This window comes from Vespa mandarinia, chromosome 8 (genome assembly GCF_050613455.1).
Source record: "Vespa mandarinia isolate Hongniang chromosome 8, ASM5061345v1, whole genome shotgun sequence".
In the NCBI taxonomy this organism is placed as follows: Eukaryota; Metazoa; Arthropoda; class Insecta; order Hymenoptera; family Vespidae; genus Vespa; species Vespa mandarinia.
In genome coordinates this window covers 4,140,001-4,167,641 of record NC_140817.1, presented here as the reverse complement: position 1 = coordinate 4,167,641, position 27,641 = coordinate 4,140,001, and the positions used below count along the sequence as shown (strand labels likewise).

Here is a 27,641-nt window from a genome sequence, read left to right as displayed (position 1 = left end):
ATAACAATAACAAATAAAAAATACATACAAACTGTCAACGTTGTGCGTACTGTAATATAAAAAAAAAAAAAAAAAAAAAAAAAAAAAAAAAAAAAATTAATAAGACTAAAGTTCAAGTATATCTAAAATTAATCTATTATGTATCACACCGCCGTTGAATTTGTTCTAAATTCGTTGTTTCTATATAAATTATCTAAATTATTTTATCTTAATCGAAGCTTAAAAGAATTACTAAAATGGCATCGATACGAAGTTTCAAATTAAATAAATTAGTACGGGATGGAAAAAACGGAAAGAGAGTAGTATTTTCATGGTTGAAGTTCTATTTCGACAATAAATGTGTTTTGGAATGCTGCTGGTGCTCACTTTTCTTCTCTATTTATTATTCTTTGTAGCACCAAAGGAAGAAAATCTTCCTAAAAACACGTTTCTAATATCGAGGTAATCGAGGTATAATCGAGTTACTCCTTTCTCTATCTCTATTTCTCTCCTCTCTCTCTCTCTCTTTCTCTCTCTCTCTCTCTCTTCTCTGTTTCTGTCTCTGTCTCTCTGCATATAGTACTCCTCTTTTTTTTCTGTATATAGGAAGAGAAAGAAGGAAAAAAAAAGAAGAAAAAAGAAAAAAACCACACATTTTTCTGAACCTATATACATATATATATACATATATATATATATATATATATATATATATATATATATATATATCATGGAAAAGAGAAACATCTGCTGCGAATAAAGAAATACGTTATTGTGATCTTATAGATAAGATACAATATTATTTATAATACCAATATAGTAAGGGGAAAAAAAAAACAAAATGGAAGAAAGAAAAAAAATCAAACAAACAAAATAGAAATGAAAAAGAAAGTACATATGATTGTCATTTAGGATTATATCATGACATTAAAGAAAGAAACGAGTTACGTTCGATTTTTCTTCGATTATTCAACGCTATTAATAATACTGATCGTTCTCCAACGACTCCTGACATTTTCTCCTATCCTTTGGAAATACGCAATAACGAAACTTGTGTTTACAAAAATTCGATGATCTGGAGGAGAGAATAGTAAATACATATTATATAACCTTGATAATAATTTCGTTCACGTATCCATTGGAAGGTGTTAGTTTCATCGTATCTTCTTCATATTTGTCCGTCCACATTTCCTCATCTAACACAGTTCTATCCATTCTTGTTTCGCGATCCATGGGAGAGGATTTGTTCTTCTCTCCTTGAACGCAACTACAACGATGTCCTTTGTTGATGTTGCATTATCTCAGTTTAGTCGGCCGGAATACGGTCTATCAGGAATACGGGGAGGAATATTAGGTACGGGACGCCTACAACATACATATATCATGAATACTTATTCGTTTTCTAATCATTTATAAGCATGATAGAGAGAGTGAAAGGAAAGAAAAAACGATAGATAAAGAGGTAGAGTTTATAGTAAAGGGTTAAAAGATATCAACAATTTATAAAAGGAAGAAGAATAAAAAAAAAAAAAAAATAAATAAAGAAAAGAAAATAAACAAAAAGACCGGCTTGATATAATTTATCAGTGGCGGATTTATGCATAGACGATCGCCTTGAGTCTCATAAAACATGAGTTTTCAGACGATAATATAAACATTTATATTATATAATAAATTTAACTTAATTAACTTCAATTAATTAAAATTTAACTTTAATTAACTGATAGCCAGTATATATATATATATATATATATATATAGAATTTTTATCTCTATATTTTAATGATTATTATCGAATTTAGACAGTGTATTTCTCATTTTATCATTTGCATTAACAGTTGAAACGAAAAATAAATAAATAAATAAATAAATAAATAAATATATATATAAATATTTATTTATTTTAACGAGATCCTAAAAATTTCTAATTTTTTGAGTCCCTTGAAGGCTAAATCCGCCATTGCAATTAAAGCTATAATTCAAGATATCTTTCATACGGACGAATAAAAATTATCGGATTTTGTTCACTGAATATATCAAATTATTAAGCTTTGAGATAATCATAAAAGCAGAGATAGCAACATACATTAGTACTATGAGAAGATAAAGAGAAAAATTATATAAGAATAAAAGATTATAATTATATATAATAATAATAATAATAATAATAATAATAATAATAATAATAATAATAATAATAATAATAATAATAATAATAATAATAATAATAATAATAATATAATATATATAAAATAAAAGATTATAAATGATAATGCGTTCTAAAGATGATTTAACATAAGGCTATGAATTATTATTGATTTAAAAAGATAGCGCACTTGGTACAGCTATATGAAATTGAATAGGACTATATTGAATAGGATATATATGAAATTAATGGAAAATTAAATACTTTTAAAACGTAACCATGCGATATTTAAAAACAAACACACAAGCAAGACGAATGCTATTGAAAGGACTTTCGTTTTTTTTTTTTGTTAATACAACATCGTTATCAATATAAAAATATGATTTAACGATTAATGAATATGTTGACAAGAGAGTCCTTTCAAATCGACGAAGTTACTACATTCATTGTTAATATTACTTCGCGAACATTATATCCTGGAAGCTTGGAAAGAAATATTCGATAGTTTTAAGTATGAGGTTTTATGACAAAAAAATACACACAGAACGCGAATACGCATCCCTGCATAAGGGGGTAATAAATAATATAGTTAATGTTAAAATAATTTGATTATGTTACTTAATGTCAAGTGAAGTTTTAGTTTTATGAGTTTTTGTGTTTTTTTTTTCTTTTTAGTTCCCCAGCAGAAATACGTGCCTCAACGCTCGCATAAGAATCTTATTTTTTTCTTTCTTAATTCTTATTAATTTTTACAATATATATATATATATATATATATATATATATATTTATATATATATATTTTTTTATAACATCATTTCCTATATACACATTTATATTTCAAAAAAATTATGTATGTGTTTTTCTTTTATCGCGTGTGTCATAACACGTATACGTACATACATCATTACAGTAGAGTATTTTTATAATGTCTTTTTTCGTTTGTTTTTCTTTTCTTTTTTTTTTTTTTTTTGAGAGATATTAACAAAGTAACCTTTTAACATTCGGTATAATTTATTCGCGAGCAATGTTCCATCTTTTTCTTTTATCTTTTGTAAGAAAATGTACTTAAATAAATTATAAGTTTTATAAGAATCCAAAAAAAAAAAAAAAAAAAAAAAAGAAAAACGAAAAGAAAGAAAAAAGAAAGAAAAACAAATCAAATGTCGTTCTTTTTTTCCTCTTTGTTCTTCCATATCCTTTAAAGGTTACTTCGCCGTTTTATTAATAGAACAATAATAATAATTATCATACAAATAGTATGCAATTGATTTATTAACCTAATTCCATTTTAATTTTTCTCAATTTCAAGATATTGTTTCTAATATTATTGCACACGCTTAGTCTACATTCTCTAAAATATGAGATAACGCATAGATAAATAATGTGTGATTAATGATCTATTTCAGTGTATCATTAATTATCGTGCCTATCACATTTTTGGATTTAAGCATTTCTATATAATAGAGGACGTATAGCAAAGAATTCCTCGCGTCTTTGCAAACGACAGCGGTCTTTCTAATTTTTCTTTTATTTTCATATTTTCTAAAATATATATATATATATTTTTTTTTGTTTTAACGAATATCTTAATTCGTAATATTATTAATTTTTCTTTATTCGTAAATAATATTTGTAAATCGCAATACGATAAAAAAGATAAAATTATATGTAGAAAAAGTAAGATTATCAAAATGTATGAATAATATTTGGATAACATAAGTCGTAAAAATTCATTTATCCCTCTTGTTAGAACAGACTGTCCTCCTGTCCTTAATAAAAAATAACATATGATTAATTAGCTCAAAGGTATAATATTTAAGTTCCTCGAGGTACTTTCTCTCACGAACTCTTTATTTCAATTGAAAATATTTAAGCTATTAATGTGATATAGAACATTCGTAGATTAATTTTTTCTTACAAGGCAATGAGACTAAATGTTTTGCTATCGCGTTATCCATCTAATGATCTTACAAAATGTTTTAATTTCTCTTCCTCCCTCCCTTCCTCCCCTCTCTCACTCTCTTTCTTAACGATTTTTTATTAATTTGTTTATTAATAATAATGTCCTAACACGAATATGTAACGTTTAATTAACATTTCCTTTTTTGATTACTAATTATAAGCCAATATATTTCGGCACGATTTGGTATAATGCACAAGAGATATTATAAATCAAGCTTCGTATTAGTATTCTAAAAAAATGGTTTGGTTATTAAATTGCAATGTTGAATGAATTGGTTAAATGTAATTATTGAATATTCGAAGGACGTTTCTCGAATCGAGATATCTCTTGTAGATAGAGATTTTTTTTGTTTGTTTTATAATATAAACTATAAATAAGATATACATATATAATATTCGAAGGAAGACAAGTATCGGATTCATATTTTTTAAAAACGTTCCTTTTTCTCGTTCTATAAGATAACTTTTGAATAATTAATTACTAGTTTCACTTATGCATTAATAATAATAATAATAATAATAATAATAATAATAATAATAATAATAATAATAATAATAATAATAATAATAATAATAATAATAATAAACATTTTGGCCAAAAGTAAAATGTAGAAAATTTTGGCAATTGGACGATGCATATGAAGTTTAATACATTTTTTTAATTGATGCGAGAATTCTTTCTTTTTTTCTTTCTTTTTTTTTCTTTTTTTTTTTTTTTTTTTTTTACTTAATTAAAATATAAGTAACTATTGTATGAATCTATTTATTGAAAATTATATTAATAAGCATTAGCTTATAATTCGTTGATTAAAAAATAAATTAATTGTTTCACCGAAATAACATTCTAAAAATGTCTATATAAAATGGATTCTTTTTCTACTCCTCAAGAAATTCTCTTATGTATGATAATTCAACTTAATGGAAGAAAGAGATTTTCGCTGGAACGGAGAACTCCATCAAGCATATATATATATATATGTAATAATAATAAATTAGATAAGAAACTAAATCCAACACGTAAACTAATGATGAACTAATGATGAACACGTGTTACGTTTAATATTTGATATGTCCAATCGAAATACTATAGTCCATAAAAGACTGATAACTTTATTTCGACGCTTTTTACTTTTTAATCTGTTATACTCTCGTAATGAGACAAATAGCATAAAAGGAACTTGTTATTTAATTAAAATCATAAAGAAATCTTAAAATATGATTTAAGCCAGCAAATGACTTAGAAAATAGATACATAAAACGAAATTGATAGCAATAATAATAATAATAATAATAATAATAATAATAATAATAATAATAATAATAATAATAATAATAATAATAATAATAATAATAATAATAATAATAATAATAATAATAATAATAATAATAATAATAATAATAATAATAATAATAATAATAATAATAATAATAGTAAATGACCATATAAATAATCGAAAGTTATTCATCTTAATTAGATCACGAACTATTCACTCTGATGTTTTTTTAATCCTTGGAATGATTAAACCAGTTATTACGTTACACTGTACAAGAGCATTATAATAATAATATTAGTCGTGGTTGCTTTCAAAACAAATATATCAATTTTTGTTTTTTAACGTTCTTCTTTTTCTCTTCTTTGACTCTCTTAAAGATTAATATATACGATATTCACTCAGGTATTAATATTTTGTATGTGCATGTGTGTGTATGTGTTCATGTATTGCTCGTAAGGAAGCATTTATATACGAGCAATTTGAAGCATTAATACATAGAAGCTTATATAATTCCGATGTGCTTCGGTTTATTCGTATAATTTTAGGACTCGTGTGTTCAATCAATGTTACGCTATATATCAAATATCATCTATATATATGTAGATAGACATCATTTATATATATTTGATATTGAAAAGCGATAAATTTCTTGGTAATCATGTACATTATGATTATTATGATTAGGCCTATTAACATTGACACTTGATATATTATTTGCTGCTATTTATTCTTAACATGATGATTTGTAAATTGTATCATTATATAAAGTCCAAAAATACTCATAAGAGATAAGATATAACAACGGCCGAAGCACATCACTCTTATGAAAAAGCAAGTGCATATCCATTATAGAAGTATGTGTGATCTTTTTTTTTTTTTATATATACATATTTCATCAAATCAAAAAATTTCATTAAAAAAAAAAAAAAAAGCATCATTGGGGAGCATAAGAAACAACAAATATTTCCAAATACAGCTCCTGAATGCTTGCTATGTGATGCGTGTGCGCATGTGTTTATATATATATATATAAACCTAATATATATACACATACATACACAAAAAAATATATATATATATATCATCGTTAATTACATTATAACGAATATGCTTATTGTATTCTCAATTGAAAATGCGAGCTACTTTATTTATTTATTTATTTATTTATTTTTTTATTTATTTACGACTATTCTCAAAAAAAAAAAATCCGCGAATCAGGAATTTCATGCAAATTTCTCGAAGCTTTCTACACTATATCACATCCTATGTCTGAGTGACATGTTTTTTTATTTTATTTTATTTTTATTTTTTTTTAATTTTTATCATTTATTATTTGCGATAATAATTTCATATGGATTGATAATTAATCATCGTTTCGTATGTTTACTATACCCAACCATGTATTACATAAAATCAACCGTCCACCCATTAATAAATTTATAACGAATAAAGTGCGGTCAATGTAGTAGGAGGAAGAGAAAAAAAAAGAGAGAGAGAGAAAGAGAAAGAAAAAGAGAAGAGAGAGCAAAGAAATTTCATGTATCATAAAGATGATGATTTAGAAGTTCTATAATATACGATGATTAATCGTAATTCATGGTTTTTTCTTTTTCCGAAAAATCGATCCTTATAACATATTTGAAAGATATTCAACTCTTTCCAACAGCATGACATTTTCATGAGTACTCTTATAATGAGTTAAACGTGCCTCCTAATTATATATATATATATATATAATATAATTATATATATATATAATTATATATAAAATATATATATATATTTTATATTTCTTTTTCTGTTAAATATTCTGAGATACATTTAACGAGCAATTTATTAGGAGTGCTTCGTATAAGTATTCCATTTTCTTCGGATTAATCGATATTATTATAATATGCCATATCGTAATCTGTTTTTGATAAATTTTAGATCTCTCAATAAACAGAATATATATATATATATATATATATATATATATATATATATACACACACATATATATTATAGAAAGTTATTAGATATGTTTTAAAATGTATTGGAACTATTATTATATCAGAATAAATGAATTTATCATATTGGAAGTATTTCTTGCTTTTCTTTTTTTTTGTTTTGTTTTGTTTTGTTTCAATTACATACATGCCTCGGACAAGCAGTTTCATGTACATAATTGTACAATAAATGTTATTGCTCTATAATGCGTGAAGGTATATATATATAATTATTTGCTTCTAGTAATGAGTGAATAACAATCTTCCTTAGGCTTAGATATATAAGTATTGTGAAGAATTTTGTTTAAAAATTAAATGCTTATATACTTAATGCCTTACAAATATACAGACATTACTTTATACAATTATTTTCTACATTATTTGTATGTGTGATAATAAATGAATAAATATGTGGACACGCGTACGTATATAACAATACAATTTAAAAAGGCATCAATTATTAATTTAGTTTATAGTTCCATCACATATCGCGCATGTGTGTGAGTGCGTGCACGTTAAGAGCTTGTTACACGCATATCCATCAAAATTTCCTTTTCTTGAAGCAAACAAAATATGTACGTTTGGATGAATTTCTTCGATTTCATTCTCGTTAAATTTATCGTCTAACAATGCGCAATGTATTAGTAATACAGAATATACCCGTGAGGGGGGAGACGTTGTAAATAAGGATAAGTATACTATAAGAAAGCTACAACACAGCGTTTATTTACTTGATCCTGAACGCATCCATCAGCTCGTTCACAGCGGCATTAGCAGCGGCCTGAGTCGCAGCCTGTGTCACTCTCTGTTGAAGGCCACCCCCTCGACTAAACATACCATGGACACTCAGCTTTTACTATAGATCTTACTTTATCAGTTTCTTAATTATTAAATTAGAAATTTAACTGATACAATATAGCTCTTTAATTCCATTATACATTAACACATATATATATGTATATATATACACATATATATACATATACATACTTTTTATTTGTTGAATGTCCTGAGAAGTATGTGTAATCTTTCAGTATGCATAGCTTCAATAATTATTAAATTAATTTACTCTTTCTTCTTTTTTTCTATGCTTATTTCAATGTTTTATGCTTGGTATCATTTATCTCTTCAGTTTTATTTATTAAGAAATTTCAATGCAGGCACCGACATATATTTGTCCTTTACATCGTAATTGACAGGTTTCACGTCGGCATCATGCTTTACATAACACTGACGTCATAGCGTGAGAAGGAGCTTTAAGCTTCTTTAAAATGAATATTTAGTTTATATTTAGATATAGGTATTATGATTTAGTTTTTGATAGACGAGACATTTATGTAGTAGTGTTCGTAGAGATACATGTGATGATACTAAAATATTATAGACATAAGTTTTTCTATTCTATTATCGCCCATAGCCCCAAAATGTCATGCTGTTAGCAAGTGAATGAATGTTTATCTAATTTCATCAGCACAAAACCATTTATTATAAGATGTTTTTAATCATATATACACATATCATGTACAATTCTCCAAACTAATTTACAATGAAACAAGAACAATCCTGCCTGACATTCCTCTTTTCTAGGAATGTGTAATTTGTACTAATGCTAGAACAAAGTTATAAGTGGAGGTATGCCCATCTCTATATATACATTATATAAACTATATTTTTGGGAAGCAACAATGAGTTACGAATTTAAAATTATATTCTTTTCTTTTTCAATATCAGAAAGATAAATGAAATAAAAAAGTATATAATTTATTGCATACATCTCATGCACAGTCATTTTGAATAGAGAGTAAAATATATGAAAAATTAACACTATGCAATAAGAACTATAACAATCTTGGAAATTTCTTTTAACTTAGTTTTTATTAATTTAATAAAATATGAATCCTTTAATAATGTTTATTGTATATTCATATGAGCAAACACTCCACTTTTTATTGACTGTATTATTATCTAATATATTCCGATACACGAATACATCGTACAGGAAATAGAGTTATTTTAACAAATAATGTCTTGTGTAAAATGTACACTGATAGATGCAACAAATATATGTTATATATATATATATATATTACATATATATACATATGTATACATATATATATATGTATATATACATATATATATATATATATATATATATATATATATATATATAGATTAGTAGCGAATAGGCGTGTTAGTGCGAAGACTTATTGTCGGCGCCTGCAATAGAAAGTGAAGTTAGCACCAAAGCCCCAATCGTATAAAATGCTATTTAATACAAATAGACGCGAATATTATTTAATAAAGCCACAATTTAATAATAATTTTATATGTATTTTAAAAGAAAAAATGGCTAATTTTTTTTTTATGATAATATATCAACATATCAACTTTTGTGCAATATTTTTTTTAGTAATCAAATGAATCACAGCATACTGCAAATAAAAGGTGATTCCACTTTGCATTTCAAATCTTATCACTTATACGAATTTCTATATATTTCTTTTTGTTTTTATATATATATACATACACACGCATATATATCATAATTTACTTACGATGGAATAAGTGGTGGTGGTAGGCCTGGATTAGCTCGAGCTGGCGGTGGTCCACCAGGTCCAGGTCGATTAGGAATTGCTGGTGCTGGCCGCCCACTGGCAGGAACAGGCGGTGGTACTCGTGAACTAGAAAGAGGTGGTGGCTGTGTCACTCCACGTCTTGGCCCACCAGGAGATGGTGGCGATAACCTAAAGTGGATTCTTTTGCTAAAGATCATCTAATATCTATCGAATTGCTCTAGCTTTACTGACTTCCGTTGTTTTTGAATTATAATGAATTAAAAAAAAATCTATAACTAAAAAAAATATATATATACAACATATAACACAATCTGCTTGAAAATTAAATAAATTAAAAATATTATGTTCAATTAAATATTTTTAATAAGCGAGAAATAAAAACGAACGTAAAATAAATTAAAAATGTAATGAAATACCATTATTTTTTAGAATAAAATTAAATGATAAAAACATGATAAATCTTACCCAAGACTGTTGCAATGATGTTCAAGTATACAAGGCAAAAGTGCATAGTGTAAAATTCGATATAAACAAATTAGTTGATTTCTAATTTGGACAAAGAATAATAACATAATGATTACCTCGGATTTTCTCCAGAAGCTAACCAATCATTCTTCACTGGTGGTGGTACTGGTGTTGATACTGTAGCCATTGAAACATCTCCAATAATACGAAGAGCTTCTTTACATGCATGATACATGCGTAACATTTCTTCTCTTTTCTGTGCTTCTTCAGGAGATTCTTCCATCATAGATGCCTATAATCAAGTAAAAGTATAATAATAATGGTGTTAATGGATATAAAGGAAGTTAAAGTAATTCCAAAATGTGCATGCATGTGACTTGTATAAGGAAATTATTATGGATATAGGATTTGTTGGAGAGATAGGACTTACAATTACAGGATCAATGAAATTCTTGAATATATCTATTTTATCTTCTCTCAACTAGTAAAAAATACAGGAATATTTAATGGTTTTATAGGTATATATAGATTATATTAATATGTAATTCTCTTACTTGATCACCACTCGCATAAAGATGTGCCAATAATTCTCCATTAATAAAGTCTTTTGCATTATTAATAATAAGATGCATAATTGTTTTTGGGACAAGATCACGGGTAGTTTTTGTAACAATTTTCATATAAGAATCTACTAGATTCCTAATTGTTTCTACTTGACGTTCTAACTGAGGATCCATCGAAGACTGACCTTCTGTACCACCCTAAACATACAAATGAAATTGTGAAAATTTTGATATTTTTTTTGTATAAAAGAAATAATCAAATTTGTTTCATAAGGGGGAAAAAAAAACAAAAACAAAAACTATACTATCAACATTATAATTATATTGTAACTCTGCATTGTAATCAATACAAACTAAATATATTAAATTCTACTATTATATACATAACGTGTCAATTCCTAATAAATTATATAGTAAATATATATACATATATATAATTATTTCTTAGCAGCACTTAAATGATCATTTACATCATGAATAGTATTTCACAACGTTTTCAACATTATTATACTTCAATTAATTGAAGAGTTTATATATTTTTGATCAATTAAGTATTACTTAAATAATGTAATATGCTGAGTGGAGGTGTATGTACGTAATCATAAATGCGTGTTTTGTAAACAATGCAGTACAAATTCTATGCAATTTTACAAACCTCATATCCTTCCTTTAGTTGTTTAAAATTTTAAACAAAAAGATTTTATTACAGTTATGCAGACATTAGATATAATATATTGATTAAATTTTATCAAAAATGACAACATGCAGAATTTATGATTAAATTTTTTTAGACAAATCTTTAATTATTTTTATAAGCTAAACTAAATCACACCACCACACAGTTAAATAACACACAATTCGAAATAAAACAAGAATTCAGATCACTCTTTTCTTTTTTCATTCAACTCACCCTCTGCTTATCCTAAAATAAATCATAAAATACTGCTCTAATAAATTTAATACGATATTAATATTTCTACTAATATTTTTAATAGATATACCCTTATTTGAAAAACTGATCAGCTGAATGTAAAGTAATAAATAACTATTATTTCAAATAAAAGAAATAAAAATTTTCTTTTTATGATAAACATTGATATTAATATATCTAGTCACATATACATTGATATAATTCGAAATAATAATCTATAAAAAATTATAGATTTTATACACATAACATTTATTTATTTTTAAATGAAAGACAAATGACACATGATCTTAAATACAAAAAGAAAAAATATGTACATGTGTAAATTGAAATATGTACAAATATGTTACCTCTCCTTCTCCATTTGCTTGCTCTGTTGATTTTTCAGGATATACTCCAGCTCTGAGTAACGAAGCCTTCCAAGAATCAACATCATCCTGAGTTTCACAACTTAATTCAAGTTGTTTAAAATCTTTATAAACGTTCCTTCCTTCTGGATTGAATAATGCAAAGAGATATCGCCGAGACATGAAGCCTTGTTCTAAATCGCGCAGTTTCAAACCATCAAGAGGTAGCATATATTTCTTTTCACGTTCCTTTAAAATGAATAAAAAAATAAATATATGCATATAAAGATATGTATAAATGATGAATTCAAAATTTCAATTAATTTATTTCAACTGCATTTAAAAGTTTTAATTTTGTTTTTGAAAGATATTTACCTCTTCATCTTTAAACCAAGAAATACTTTCAGAAGTCAGAACAAACCAATAGTCTCTGGATCCTCCTTTCATAATACCAAGATTATGAATACACATATAACCTTTACGTATTACTTGGTTGCCTAAAATATGTCGTCCAGCTTTAACTGCATTTTCTGATGATTGCTGAGCACTGTAACATAAAAAAGGATATATAATGAAATGTATAAAAAGAGAAAATTTTATATATTCTTGTGCAAGGCCCACCATAATAGTGTTCCACGAAAATTGCACTAGTCACACTTTTATCGAACAAACTAGCAGGGTAAAAATCCTAGCATTAGGTTTAAAAAATTATGCAAACACGTTATATCATAATATTAGAGCAAAAGTTTTTAAATATATATCTTAATGACTATAGAAGAAAAATTGCAAAATAAATGTAATATAAATAAAAAAGTTATAAAAAGAAATGTAGAACATATGTGTATTTTAAATGAAGAAGTAACTTTCTTAGCATTCTTGAAAAAGCAAAATTTTGTGTAATATTTTTTTTTCACTGACTGTGAGAAACTTTATAACATTCTACTGTGCCACATCTTGAAAATATAAAATGCTGTAAAAAAATTTTAAACATGCAAACATGTATATATCATATTCCTGTAATTTTTAAAATAAGCTTGTAAATATACCTTGTAACAATCATTCAAAAAATAGTATTTACACACTGCAAAGAGAACTATTTACACCTGCAATCGAAGCAACTTCTTATTAACATAATGTATTGCTTAAGCACATTTTAAATGTATGAAATGGTTTGGAATATGAAACAAAAACGTAGAATTGATGTTGCTGTGTTTAGTACATTATTTTTGTCTAAATATTCATGAATGACTTACATTATTTCGTATACCAATTTCTTGTTTTATTTAAAAATAATTTATTAATATATAACACATAATGTAATATGTAATGAAGATACAAATAAAAAAGAAATAATTCAAATTGGAATAGAGTTCTAAGAAGTATCATTTTATATTTAAGATCATATTATAATCAATATATATTAAAAAATTTTAAAGAAAAACAATCTTCCATAATTATGCTCCTCAAAGTACTAATATCACATCCATCATAAATAATAAATCATATAAGAAATGTATAGTTAAAAATCTATAGTATTATTAAACAATAAATGAAAATAAATGATTAGAGAGCACGTGTGGGAAAATATTAAATTTCAATTAAAAAATAATATACCATAGTGCAATTTTTGTTATAATAAACTTTATCACAATGGTATATATAATAATATGAAAATATTTTTTTGGATGTCTTTTATACATTCATCATAAGGAATAATATTAAATCAAGCCAGAGATTGCTGTCGGTTGCGATTTATATATATATATATATATATATATATATATATATATATATATATATATTATATATATATTATATATATATTATATATTATATATATATATTATATATTAAATATATAATTACATATATATTACATATATATTAAATATATATTATTACATATATAATATATTGTATATATAATATATGTAATATATATACATATATACATATATACATATACATATATATATATAATATATATATATAATATATATATTATAATAAAACATCATTGTAAGGTAAAAGCCAAAAACATTATCGGAAGGATAAGCATAAGAGAAAGCGTGAAAATGGAAGGAACAAAAAATGTAGTGGAAATTTTTTTGTCAATGTATTTTAACATTTCTTACCTTGCATTATGGCTACTGGCCGCCGCGCTGCCGATACAATTAAATCATTTTTTTAATTGTAAAATATAAAGAAGTCGATCATGAATAGAGACATTTGTGGGGGAAAGTATATATGTTATGTTGATCAGAGCAAGGCATATATGATATAATTCATGCATAAAAATTTTTCTTTATAAGAAATATTCGTTCAATTAATATCAGTAATATAGAGAAGTATATTTATAGTATATGTTTAAATATGCCTTACCCAGTATGGTACTAGAAGTTAAATCAAGAAGTTTATGGCATTATTTTTCAGCAACATCATTATTGTTATTTTAAAATTTATTTGTCTTCATCATTTAGACTGTTTGCTTGTACAATGAATATGAAATAAATACTTAAAATGAATAATTATCTAACTAGTACTGATAATATATGCCAGAGATATTTTTTGCTTTTTTTTTTTTTTTTTTTTTTTTTTTTTTTTTTTTTTTTTTTTTTTTGTAATAAGCAGGATTGCGTTATGTATTTTAGATATATTCTTATAAATGAATCCCAATTTTCTCACAAAAAAATTGTTATATAACAGATACAAGAATAAATTTCATTGCAAAGATTGTTAACAAGTACACACATATTAATTAGGCATTTAGGTATAAAATCATGCAAAAGGAAGTTAAATAAGTACTTATTGTTAAAATTTCATGTATCTTTCCTAAAAAATATCATTTAATATTTATATACATATAAGTGAGAATATCTCTGGTATTACATATGATATCATTCTATGTTTTATATGTGTAAAATGATTTAAACCAAAAAGATGCATATATGTAATATTAAAAATAAATGATACTAAAAGAAAAATATTTGCATTATAACCAAAATGACAAAAAAAAAAAAAAAAAAATAAAAAAAAAAATAAAAAAAAAAAAAAAAAAAAAAAAAAGCATAAAAAACTTTCACAGATATATATCACACCTGAGCAGCAGCGAATGAGTACAATAAATGCGCGAAAAAGCATTTGAAGCAATGAAGTAGTTATTACTAAAGAGCTAAAATTACATAATTTTTTATGAAGCAAAATGTATTGAATATATTCGCATAAATTAACTAGATTGAACCAAATGGATAATATACTGCATGCACTGATCGTGAAAGAAGCATTTTCTAAGAAGACAATTAAAAATAAATAATAAAAAATAAAACAATTTTACAGCTAAATCAACAAATTAAATTATTCATATATTGCACCTAATAAAATTCGTACTTGTGAAATATTGTTTCTATGAGCACTCTTAAATGTGAATTCAATAATGTATTATTGCTCACTTTAACATTAGAATGTGTTATCATGCATTGTATTACTTTAATATCAGTAGTAATAGGTTTTATAAGTATAATAAAATAATTTTGTTCAAATATAACGTATATAAGTTAATCAAAATAATATCTATTATGTAAGTCTATTATTTATATAAAAAAACAAAGTTTTTGTTTAAAACGAAATAAAATCTTTAAATATTATTCATTAATTATTTCCATGATTTGACACAAACTTGAGGATTGTTTGATTGTTTTTGTGTGTGTGTTTTTTTATATACTACAATTTCTAACTTTAGCGATGATATAGACTAAAACATAAGATTTATTCTACAGAATTAGCTAGTTGATTTTTTAAATAATGAAATATTTTGATTGATATTTTGTTTTTTATGTGAAAATCTAATGTTCTTTTCTCTCCCCTTTCATATTGTAAAGTAAGCATCAACTCTATGTGGAATGTTATTAATATAACATTAAAAATGTTTGGCATACATCATTGAATATTATATATTATATCAACTATATATTGTAACTCATATATTAAAATAAAATTAAAGAAAATATAATAGCAGGCACATATGTAACAAAAGCCACACACAAAAGTGATTATACCAAACTTGCAAAAATTTAATTTCTTGTATCATATTATTTACTTTCATGAATACTAATTACATCTAAAATAATTTACAGACAAAGAGTATTCAAATGAAACTTACTTGGCAAAACCGATAAAATCTTCATGGTTTGTATTCATATAGGCAAGCTCACAATCCACTAAAAGTACTAGTTGCTCTTTACACATTTGTTCACGTTGTCGAACATGAGTAGCTATAATACGTTCCGTTTCTTCTCTTAATCTAGGATAACGTGACATCTACAATATAAAATTATAAGTTAGTAAATTTCATGTGACAATTATGGCAAGTTAAAAACAAAAATAAAAAAATAAAAAAAAAAAAAAAACCAATGAAGAGGAAGAAAAATATAACGTACCCTATCTGTACAAATACGAACAACATTACCAAGCTCTTGTATGACTAGGTCCACACATTTTAGGCTAGGCTCTTTAAGCCTATTAATTTGCTTCTTGACTATTGCCTCAAAGGCCATATCTGGCGTGAATAATCCTACCCTAATACCTGTATCATTAAGAAATAGTATTTAAAATTTTGTTATTTAATATAAAAGAATAGGAAAGAATGTTACACACATAATTAAAAATTTAACTAACCATGAATATTTCTGATAGCAAAAGCAATTTCTCTTCTGAGTTCTTTTTCATCAAATTCCATTTTAACAATTTCAAATGGAAAACGTTCGTGAAATAATCTGTTTATTTTTGCTCCCCCACTAAGTTCATTCGTGTTAATTTGCGCTGAACCAGAACCTTCTATAGTCCGTTCAAAATCTGACTGAAGTTGTTGTATCATCCTTAAAAATATTTAAGATGAAATATAAAAGCTTATGTATCAAATGTTAATATTATGGGTAGAGAGCCTTGATATTATGCAAAATCAAAAGCAATTACATAATCCTATGTAACAAAATTACTTCTTTATTCATATATTGTATTATATATTATATAACATATTTATATATTGTATAATATATTATATAACTATATTTATATATTATATAACATAAAATTATTTTCATTTAAAAAAGTATTTCATTAAGTGAATTAAATTATAGACTTTGCGCAAAAGCTTTCTATTTTTCAAAAAAATATCATGCATATTGTCCAATGTATCAAATCGTTAGTATGTTATTCAATTTCATTTTTCTATCTGCATTCAAAATACAAAATTATTTCATGTCTTCAAATAATAAATAAAGTGTAATAGTAAAACTATTTCATTGAAATATATAAAATGATATTTTTAATAGATCTGTTTATTTAATTTTTAAGCAAACAACACACAATCTATCAAAAAATCTTCGAATGCATAAAAAGAAGATACCTACATATACATATGAATTGATCTGAAAAATAAAAGAATAAAAATAACAAATAATTGTCTAAAATGTCAGGACCCTCCACCCACAAGGAATTTTTTTTAAAGAATAAACTAGATTGTATATCTTTTGCTATGCATAGTTTAAATATTATACAATTCATAGAAAAATTAAGGAACATATCTATGTAATAAAAATTTACTGTCACTTACTGTAACATAGCCTTTGTTTTAATAGCAGGATCATCTGGTCTAAAATGTTTATACTGTTCAACATCTTTTTCCAGTGTAAGAAGCTGTTTTTGTAATCTATCTCGTAAGGCAGGAAGGGTATCCCTTATGTGATTTGTAAGTTGTTGATTTAGAACTCGTTGCAGATACGGTGTACCCAATCTGTCTGCTAAGTGTCGATAAGACGGGTGGCTTGTGTAAAAAGATAAATATTTTTTACATTTGAGAATATATTTACCAAGGTAACATAAATAATTATATTAGTTATTTACCTAAGAAAAAATTTTCTTTCAGCTGCTAAAGCATTTTTGATATCCTTACGCCCTTCAATATCTTTTTGACTTCTATTAACAACACCTATATAGCCTCTTCGCAAAGGTAACAGCTTATTCTCCAAGATATCTCTTGCATCAGTACCATCATCCATAAGATCCAATTTAGTAATAACTCCGATAGTACGTACACCTTATCAATTATTTCATATCGTTTTTATATATATTTATGAAATTATTTGATATATATTATCATATAGAAAAAATTACCTTGTGGATCAACCTCTTTAGCAAGTTTAAGAGCATCACTGTTTGCCAAGTCGGTATTAGCCGGTGTAACTGCCAATATAAGACAATTTTCTCTTCTAATGAATTGAAAAATCATTGCTTTAATTTGAGCTTCTATATCAACTGGTTGATCTCCAATTGGCACTTTTGTAAGACCAGGTAGATCAATCAATGTAAGATTGAGAACTATGAAAGAAGTAATTCCTCCATTAATTCTAGTCATTTGATTATCATATGAATATAGTAATAAAATTATAATTACCATTGGGAGAGTATACTCTCAAATTTATAGGTATATTAGAAATACCCTTATTACTGCCAGTTACTCTATCTGTTTCAGATTCTATTTCTTTTCTTACTTCATCAAAGTCCACGAACTTCTTGCCTTTACAGTGCAAAAATTCTGCAAATTCTGTAATCACAAAAAAAATATTCATTAATATTATCCTTGTTGTAACTAAAATATCCGTACGTAAATCTTTTATAAAAAAAGATTCAGATAGAAAATCTGCATAGAAAGAGAAATGGCAATGTACTGAATATCCTGTTTGTTATAAACTCAAATATATACAGGAAGCTGTGATAACTGAGAACAACTATGTACACAGTTTGCATATTAATTTTATCAAATACAAATATAATTTTTCTCTTTGTATATTTTTCAAATATACTTTGGTAATGAGATTATGCCTGTGATGACTCACCCGTAGTGCTATTAATCAATTGTAAGATGAGTGGTCTTCTAGTTACAATACCAGAACCTCTTGGTAAGAAATCCCTGTAAAAAAAAAAAAGAAAAAAAGAGAAAAAAAAAACAAGAAAAAACCATTAATTTTTTTTAACAATTATTACTGAAAAGATTATTTCAAAGAAGGAACGAAATAATTAAGAAAAAATAACATAACAATTAAAAAAAAAAATATATCAAATTATACCATAATAATAATTTACCCGCTAAGAGACTATATATTAATTCTTTCACAAGATAAAATTAAATGTCATTAGTGAGTTTCATAAATTAGTCAACAAATAATTATGACATGCCTAATATTTTTTTTGTTGTTGTTGTTAATTCTTCTTTCAAGTATATACACACATATACACATATATATATATATATATGTATGTATATATATATATATCATACGTGCGTACAGTTTGTCTTCTTAATCATAACAAAACTTTCTATAGTACTTGAACAGAAATAATGAATATTTTTCCGACATAAAGAGACGGAAGTTTGTTGTTGAATGTAAGATAAAATATTTCCGTTAAGAAATGAACTCGGTAATTGATACCACCAGCTGATTTCATATTTAAGTGGTACGATTGGAACAATGATACGTTTGAATTTCTGAAAGCGGCGATGACTGTCTTCATTTATTAAAAAACACAGAAAAGAAGAAGAAGAAGAAGAAGAAGAAGAAGAAGAAGAAAATGAAGGAAAAAACCATTGACGTTACCTTACGATGATATCATGAAATAATAAGAAAAGAAACATAATTAAGAGAGAAATTACGCGAGAGAAGGGAAAGACGTTCGATATGTCACCGTGATGGCGGTCTCCTACGATTTTAGTGATACTATTGATCGACGAGAACAATTAATGGATAAGAGAAGGATAGAGCAAGATCGTTAGAAATAATAATAATAATAACAATAATATTAATAATAATAATAACAATAATAATAACATTACTATTATTATTTGATAATTAATATTGATAATAATAATAATAATAATAATAATAATAATAATAATAATAATAATAATAATAATAATAATAATAATAATAATAATAATAATAATAATAATAATAATAATAATAATAATAATAATAATAATAATAATAATAATAATAATAATAATAATAATAATAATAATAATAATAATAATAATAATAATAATAATAATAGAGAAGAATTTAAGAATTGAAACGAAAGTAAAATGTAGTACTGCCCGCCTCCAAGGCGTGGCGTTTAATAAAGATAGAAAAATTGAGATAAGTACGTTAGATCGATTCTTTGATGACGATTAACGATTGAATCCTAAAGACGCAATGAGATGCTCACGCGGTTCATATATCATGATTGTTTTTAAGAAAAGAAATAAGAAAAGAAAAGAAAAGAAATGAGTTTGCGATACTTACTTGCCAACAAAGTTTTCGAGTACGGAACTTTTTCCCGCACTCTGACCGCCCACTACCGCGATTTGTGGTAAATCAAGTTGCATGTGGACCCCGAGTTGCGTGAATGCATCTTGCAGCTTGTTCACGATCGGGATCAGTTGTTCCATACCCGTATTCCCAGCCATTTTTTTCTTTCTTTAGATCCTATCACGAATTCACTCCACGTTAAGGAATACGATGACCTCTCTACCTTGATTCTGATCTTATTATGTTTAACTTCTCTACGACAATAATGACACAGAATCGACACACTACCTTCGATAACAGTATTAATACTAGAAGTTGAAACAGCAATAATAGCAGCAGTAGCAGCAGCACCAGCACGCACACCAATACCACTACCACCGCCGCCCCCTCACGCACGCAATCCTCGAGGGTAACTGCCACAGAAATGAGATCCTAGACTCGTTTTTCCTGCAGGTATCTCTCAACGCTGTCAAAATGGCCGATTTCGCGAGGGAGTATATTTCTTTCTCTCTCTCTCTCTCTCTCTCTCTTTCTCACTCTCTCTCTCTCTCTTTCTCTCTTTCGTTGACGCGCCAAATTTCACCGCATCTTTTCTGAAAAGAAAGAAAATCCCTTGTTCTATTTTTTATTTTTATTTTTTTTATCCCCAACGATACATATATATATATACATATATGTTACATGTATATATATATATATAGTTTTATTTAACGCGTATTGTGCGAGATATAACGTAACCGACGCTCAATGTAACAACTCACCGTGGCCACTACCTTCGTATAAATGAGATCTAGCGTACAGACTCGAACGAATGTAACGTCGCTTCAATCGATAATCGAAGCGTGCGCACTATCGCACCGCCTCCCTTGTGACCCACTTTTTCTCCTTCCGAGATAAAATCCATATCGTCTTCCCGTTAGTGACCTTTTTACTTCATTATTCCGATCGATTTCAACGTTCTTCCTAATTTCTTATGAAAAATACCGATATCTATCTTTCTCTCTCTCTCTCTCTTTCTTTGTCTCTTTTTCCTATTTATTTCTTTCTCTATTATATTCATAGTTCTCTTTTTATTTCTCTTTCGTTTTCGATTGATTTTAACGATCGTCTTGAGAAATTCAAATGTACGCGGGATAAACATTTGAACAACGAAAGTGAACTCATCCGCTATTTTTTTCCTTCCTTTTTCTTTAATCTCGCTCTCTTTCTCTCTCTCTCTTTTTTCGATAATCGAAGAATACAGTTTGTTGGAAACGCCAAGTATACGGAATATACTCGAATAATCGAATTAATCGAATTCTTATAAATTTATCGATTCTTTTTAATTATTCTTATAAATTCATTGTTACGAAATTATCCTTTAAATATCTCTAATGTAAACGATCAAATGAGAATATAGACAAAAGAATTATTACTATCGTATTTCATACTAAACTATAAAGTATAAATTTAATTTGTATTTAATGTATTGATTCCTTGAATCCATCTCTCCGACATTTTCATCCGACATTTTATTTCGGGTCAAGCAATTTAGCTATATATTCATAAGGCGCATACGCAAGATAAAAGGTTTCATTAAAATGCTCTGCATATTGAAACGCGTCCAAAAAGATCGTATATATGCTCACTGAGCATTCTAGACATCAATAGAATTTATTTAACCAATATTCATAGATTTAATTTGCCTATTAATGAATTGTATATGTATATATGAATTGTATATCGTATATATGTATATGTATATATATATATATGTATATATATATTATATAGGTAAAATGATGTTGTTCGTCAATATACCTTAAGATTGTCTTTCGTAAATCTTATTTTAATGAATAGAAATACAGTGCTCTTGTTTAATGTAGTTACGTATCATTTTTATATACATACATCGCTGGTTGAATGAGGGCGCGACCGGTATTTTCCAGTAGTACAAATCCAAAATGTCAGACATCGATAAATGGATAGATATTGCAAAAGAATGCAAATATCTTCCGGAAAATGATCTTAAGGTAATTAATATCTATGAGATTATGTTTATTATGACATTGTGAACAGGTTATTTGATTTATATAAAAGATAACCTTATTGGTTGATAATCATAGGATTACTTTAAACAGTGTATTCACTTCAATAACTGTAATAATTTTGTTATTATATAGAAACTCTGTGACATGGTATGTGATTTATTATTGGAAGAATCCAATATTCAACCTGTATCTACTCCGGTAACGGTTTGTGGCGATATCCACGGACAGGTAAGTGGAAAATTTTAAATCTAACCTCATAAATCCAACTATGTAATTACATATATTGTTTATATTACGTTTTTGTATTGTTATTTCTCTTTTAATATTTCTTATGAATGCAAAATTAAATAATGTTTTTTTTTGTTTTTTGTTTTTTTTTTCTTTTTATCAATGCTATCTCAGTTTTATGATCTGGAGGAATTATTCCGTAATGGAGGACCTGTGCCTGATACAAATTATATATTCATGGGTGATTTTGTGGATAGGGGCTATTATAGTTTAGAAACATTTACACGCCTACTCACGCTTAAAGCAAAATGGTCTGATAGAATAACATTACTCAGAGGGAATCATGAATCCAGACAAATCACACACGTCTATGGATTTTATGGTTGGTAGGACATTATATAATTCTTTTAATTATTAAACCAATATATAAGATTAAATACATAATCTTATTTATATATTAATTAATACTTATAATACTCATGTAATTGAATATGATTTGGCAATAGATGAGTGTCAGAACAAATATGGCAATGCAAACGCATGGAAGTATTGCTGCAGAGTCTTTGATTTGCTCACAGTTGCTGCCGTAAGTCGACATATTTTTGATTCTGTATTATAAGATAGAATTATAAGAACTATTGATCATTATAATTTACAAAATTTTTCAGTTAATTGACGAACAAGTACTTTGCGTACATGGTGGATTATCTCCAGCTATTTCAACATTAGATCAAATTAGGACGATTGAAAGAAATCAAGAAATACCACATAAAGGTTTCAGAGAATAATTTATAATTTTAATATAATATATTCATTCTTTTTATTCGTATTCGTTTTTCTTTAGGTGCTTTCTGTGATTTGGTATGGTCCGATCCAGAAGATGTGGATGGATGGACGGTTAGCCCACGAGGTGCTGGTTGGCTGTTTGGAAGCAGAGTTACTTATAAATTTATGGAAATAAATGACCTTAAGCTTATTTGCAGAGCTCATCAACTGGTGCATGAAGGTGAGTACTCGTTAAAACATCAGAATTTTGTTGTATGTTCTTTTTTATATCATGTATAATTTGTAGCAAGTTATTATATTAATTATTTTGTTTATAGGCTATAGATACATGTTTAATGACAAATTAGTGACAGTCTGGTCAGCTCCAAACTACTGTTACAGATGTGGCAACATAGCTAGTATTTTACAGTTTACAACAGTAGATCATAGATGTCCAGTGCTGTTCCAGGCAGTACCTGATTCAGAAAGAGTGATTCCACCCTTAACCACAACTCCATACTTCTTGTGATTTAACTTAGTAATTCATTTGTTTGGATGCAGAGGAGAGATATCTGTGTCTAGACTCAATGGAATTACATGATTTTTGGATAATGAATCCAGGCTGGTACTATGACGGAGCATAAAATTCCCTAAAATATATTACAGAGTATTACATTGCTTAAAATTTTGATATCCTTTTGTTTTTTTTTTTCGTTTTTTTTCTTTTTTTTTTTTATTTATTTTCATTTAAGTTTTTAATGCTTTTCTAATCGAACTGTATAACCTGGCACAGACAATTTACAATGTAATTATTATGAAAAAAAATTTGAAGATTTTTAAAGGATTTTATCAACTTTTGTATATTAAAAATTTTTATACTTAGCATCTGCCATTGCATCAGCCTGATTTCTTTAATTTAAAGATATTTTCCATTGGAATAAATGTGAACACTCTATGGTCTAGACGCTTCGCTGTCTACTGTGTACATTCTATAGAGCATTCGTATCTCAGAGCAATGTTGTGGACATATTGACACGAAGGCTGAGGCTTTTTAAATAATTTATGAACATAATTAATTAATGGTCCAACTATGTGTGGATGGATAAATAAAAAATGTCATTTAAACATTCCGGCATATAAGACAGGCGCTCTGAGTACAATCGATGCTTCATTGATATTATGATCGTTGTGCGTAGAATTCAGGTTTATTCAAGCGTAAGCGTATATACTATCGTTAAGGTCTTCCTGAGTAAATGATACATTTCTGATTTAGTAAATATACTGGTATGCTGCGTGCAATTTTTTTATTCTAGATGCGCAATCAGTGTTCTTAGCAGCATAAATTTGGCGTTTATGCCATGGTACAAATAGTGTATAGCAGTAGCCAAAGTTTTTCTGCCTAGGTAAGGGTATCTATGAGAGGATTGTATTATCTGTAATTGTTTTTTTGTCTCTCTTCTTTTTTTTTTTTATATTTTTTTTCCTTTCTTTTTTCTCTTTTCCTTTTTTTTAATCGTTTTTACGCACATGACATTTCTTTTTATATCGTCTTTTAAATTCTGGGCTCATTATTAATCATCTGCAAAGTACTCTAATCTATCGGTATTCATTCAGAAAGGTCGGCCTTTTTAGCCATTTCTCTCTTCTATAAGTACAAAGCAATAGTTTTGAATATTATTATATTCTCCGCGTCTTTGTACAGTTTCCACGTTGTATGCCAAATTGCTGTTGTACTGAATAATCGTATTAGCTAGTTTCTCATAAGTTCATTACTATAGGGAGCAACTTGTAAAAATCGAGACCCTTAGCAATGTGCCTCTCTAAATTGATAAGCGTTTGTGTAATATAATGATACGGTATCGATACATAATTAATGGGAACGCACTGGCCATTGCGTATTATAAGCCTGAATTCTGACCATCGATTGATTAGCTCACGGTATTCCTAATTGATCACAGACCCGATAAATATCGCATTGGCATTTGGCACTGGCTGTCAAGTTGGAAATTATTCTATTTTGAATTTTGTGATATAGATCGAACGAGGCATGTGAACGTTATGTCGACGTTTATAACGATTCTCCTTGTCGAAATCGTTCGAAGATGTTTTAATAACTTGTTACTTCAAGGAATATAATAAACATTTGAACAGTGCCTTCAGAACTATAATACGACACGGTCTACTAGAAATAAATACTTTCTACCGACAGATAGTAATAGAAGTAAGACGAATTATATGAATGCCAGAGAGTTCAACAAGGATCGTATACATACGTATATAAAAGATCTCTTTATCCGTTTCCGTTAAAGAACGTCTAACGAACATCTAACTCTTCTAATGAAATTAATTGCACATATCACGTATTTTTTATATTATATCACTTATGTGCTTTAGTCGACAGTTTTACATTTTAACTAATTGAACTTTCGTGGCGGTCGATATGAGTCGCAACCCGTCCGATTCTTCATTTTATTTACATATCTCTTATATATCATTTTTATTATCTTTGTTCGAAAAGTGCAAGAGCAAAAAGATAGAAAGAGAGAGAGAGAGAGGGAAGGGGGGAGAGAAAGGATGAAAGAAAGAAAAAAAGAAAAAGGGGAGTAAGATGGCCCAGAGATAGATAGAGGAAGAGAGATGAAATGAAAGAACATAATAAAATAAAAAAAAAAAAGAATAAGTAAATAAATAAATAAATAAATAAATAAATAAATAAATAAAAGAGGAACCCGTCTTTGAGATAAATAAGTAGATTTAAAATAAAAATTCCGACCATTCGATGTATTCGGTTTTCGTAATCAGAATTGAAGGGGAAAAGAAAAAAAAAGAGAAAAAAAAATGAAAAAAGAAAAAAAAGAAAAGGAAAGAAAAGAAAAGAAAAGAAAAAAAATTTAAATAATGCGCGTTTTCATGATGATTAAACGATTCGTTCGACATATTGCATCGCATGTTAATAGATCATTATTACGAATGTCTAGACACGGAGTTTACGTTATAAACTCGTCTTATACAGTATTTACAGCCTCCATATTGTGTAAGCTAGAGGTGACGAGGAGGAGGATTGATGATGTCCTAGGGTGCGCGCGCGCGCGATTATTCTACAAATCTTTAAGTAAATTCAAGTTTTATGTGCGTGCCTATATCGAAAGGTACAAGCAGCACCTAGGTTCACCTCTGCAATACATCTGTCTGTGATCGCTTTAAATCTTATCGAAGTGTCCAAGCGCTTGCGTTGCAAGTAGCGAGGGAAAAAAAAACAAAAAAAAAAAAAAAAAAAAAAAACAAAAAGCAAAAAAAAAAAAGAAAAAAAAATCAAAAAAAAAAGTAAAAGAAAAAAAAGACTTCTTTGACCGTCTAAATAACAAGACTATTTAAGTTTAATGCTCTGTGCAGGAGCTTGAACACTGCGCATAATCCTTAAAGATCTCACAGGTAGACATCATTTTAACGATCATGTACCTTGAAAGTATAGACTTTGTTATGTTAATGTAATGAAAAACGTCTGTAATAAAAATACACGAGAATTAAAGCTGCCATCGTTTAACCATCGATATTCTCATTATAAATTTTTGTCAATTACCTTATAGGAACATTCCAAATTTTTTTACTTTATTTTAATATAACTTAATAAATATATATATATATATATATATATATATATATAATTTTGTTCATAAGCATTGTAATAAATTAATTTTGGATGGGTGGGATATAATATGTTTTTAGCATGATAGTATTTGTTTACCTTTGATAAAAAAGTGATTAGGCAAGGAATTGGGGCCGTGAAAATAATTTAACATAGTCGTTAATCTTTATTCAGTTTATTTACTCGTAATAATATTATTTTCATCATATGTATATATATATATATATATATATATGTATGTATGTATGTATGTATATATATATATATGTATATATATATATAATTCTATTTACTCCTTACTATTTATATATAATAATATAGTATATTTATGTTCATTATGTATAATATATTATCTACATTTATAATCCCTATGAAAGGCATCTCCATACAGACT

At 26.8% G+C, this 27,641-nt stretch overlaps 2 protein-coding genes across 10 annotated transcripts; one reads left to right on the top strand and one right to left on the bottom strand.

Annotated features, from left to right (window-relative positions):
- Nucleotides 1-712: 712 nt before the first annotated feature.
- shi (dynamin-1 shibire) lies at nt 713-21,451 on the bottom strand. Of its 9 annotated transcripts, XM_085659083.1 has the most exons (20): nt 21,340-21,444; nt 20,867-21,171; nt 20,573-20,755; nt 19,127-19,200; nt 18,685-18,834; nt 18,405-18,608; nt 18,135-18,327; nt 17,845-18,054; nt 16,908-17,107; nt 16,670-16,815; nt 16,393-16,550; nt 14,369-14,395; nt 12,609-12,780; nt 12,237-12,482; nt 11,614-11,625; nt 10,950-11,156; nt 10,512-10,687; nt 9,910-10,098; nt 8,083-8,178; nt 713-1,344 (listed from the first exon to the last, which is right to left on the bottom strand). In XM_085659083.1, the coding sequence occupies exons 3-20, from the start codon at nt 20,734-20,736 to the stop codon at nt 1,281-1,283; spliced, it is 2,688 nt and encodes an 895-aa protein (XP_085515209.1). In that variant the 5' UTR covers nt 20,737-20,755; nt 20,867-21,171; nt 21,340-21,444; the 3' UTR covers nt 713-1,280. The 9 variants fall into 9 exon arrangements, with proteins under 9 accessions (XP_085515209.1, XP_035743242.1, XP_085515208.1 ...); XM_035887349.2 differs by having other exon boundaries at nt 9,910-10,035; nt 20,573-21,171; nt 21,340-21,451; XM_085659082.1 differs by lacking the exon at nt 11,614-11,625 and adding an exon at nt 11,869-11,880 and having other exon boundaries at nt 20,573-21,171.
- A 980-nt stretch (nt 21,452-22,431) lies between these two features.
- On the top strand, nt 22,432-25,979 carry PpV (Protein phosphatase V). Its single transcript, XM_035881745.2, has 7 exons — nt 22,432-22,590; nt 22,741-22,836; nt 23,011-23,218; nt 23,343-23,422; nt 23,505-23,610; nt 23,681-23,842; nt 23,940-25,979. The coding sequence occupies exons 1-7, from the start codon at nt 22,522-22,524 to the stop codon at nt 24,128-24,130; spliced, it is 912 nt and encodes a 303-aa protein (XP_035737638.1). The 5' UTR covers nt 22,432-22,521; the 3' UTR covers nt 24,131-25,979.
- The last annotated feature ends 1,662 nt before the right edge of the window (nt 25,980-27,641 follow it).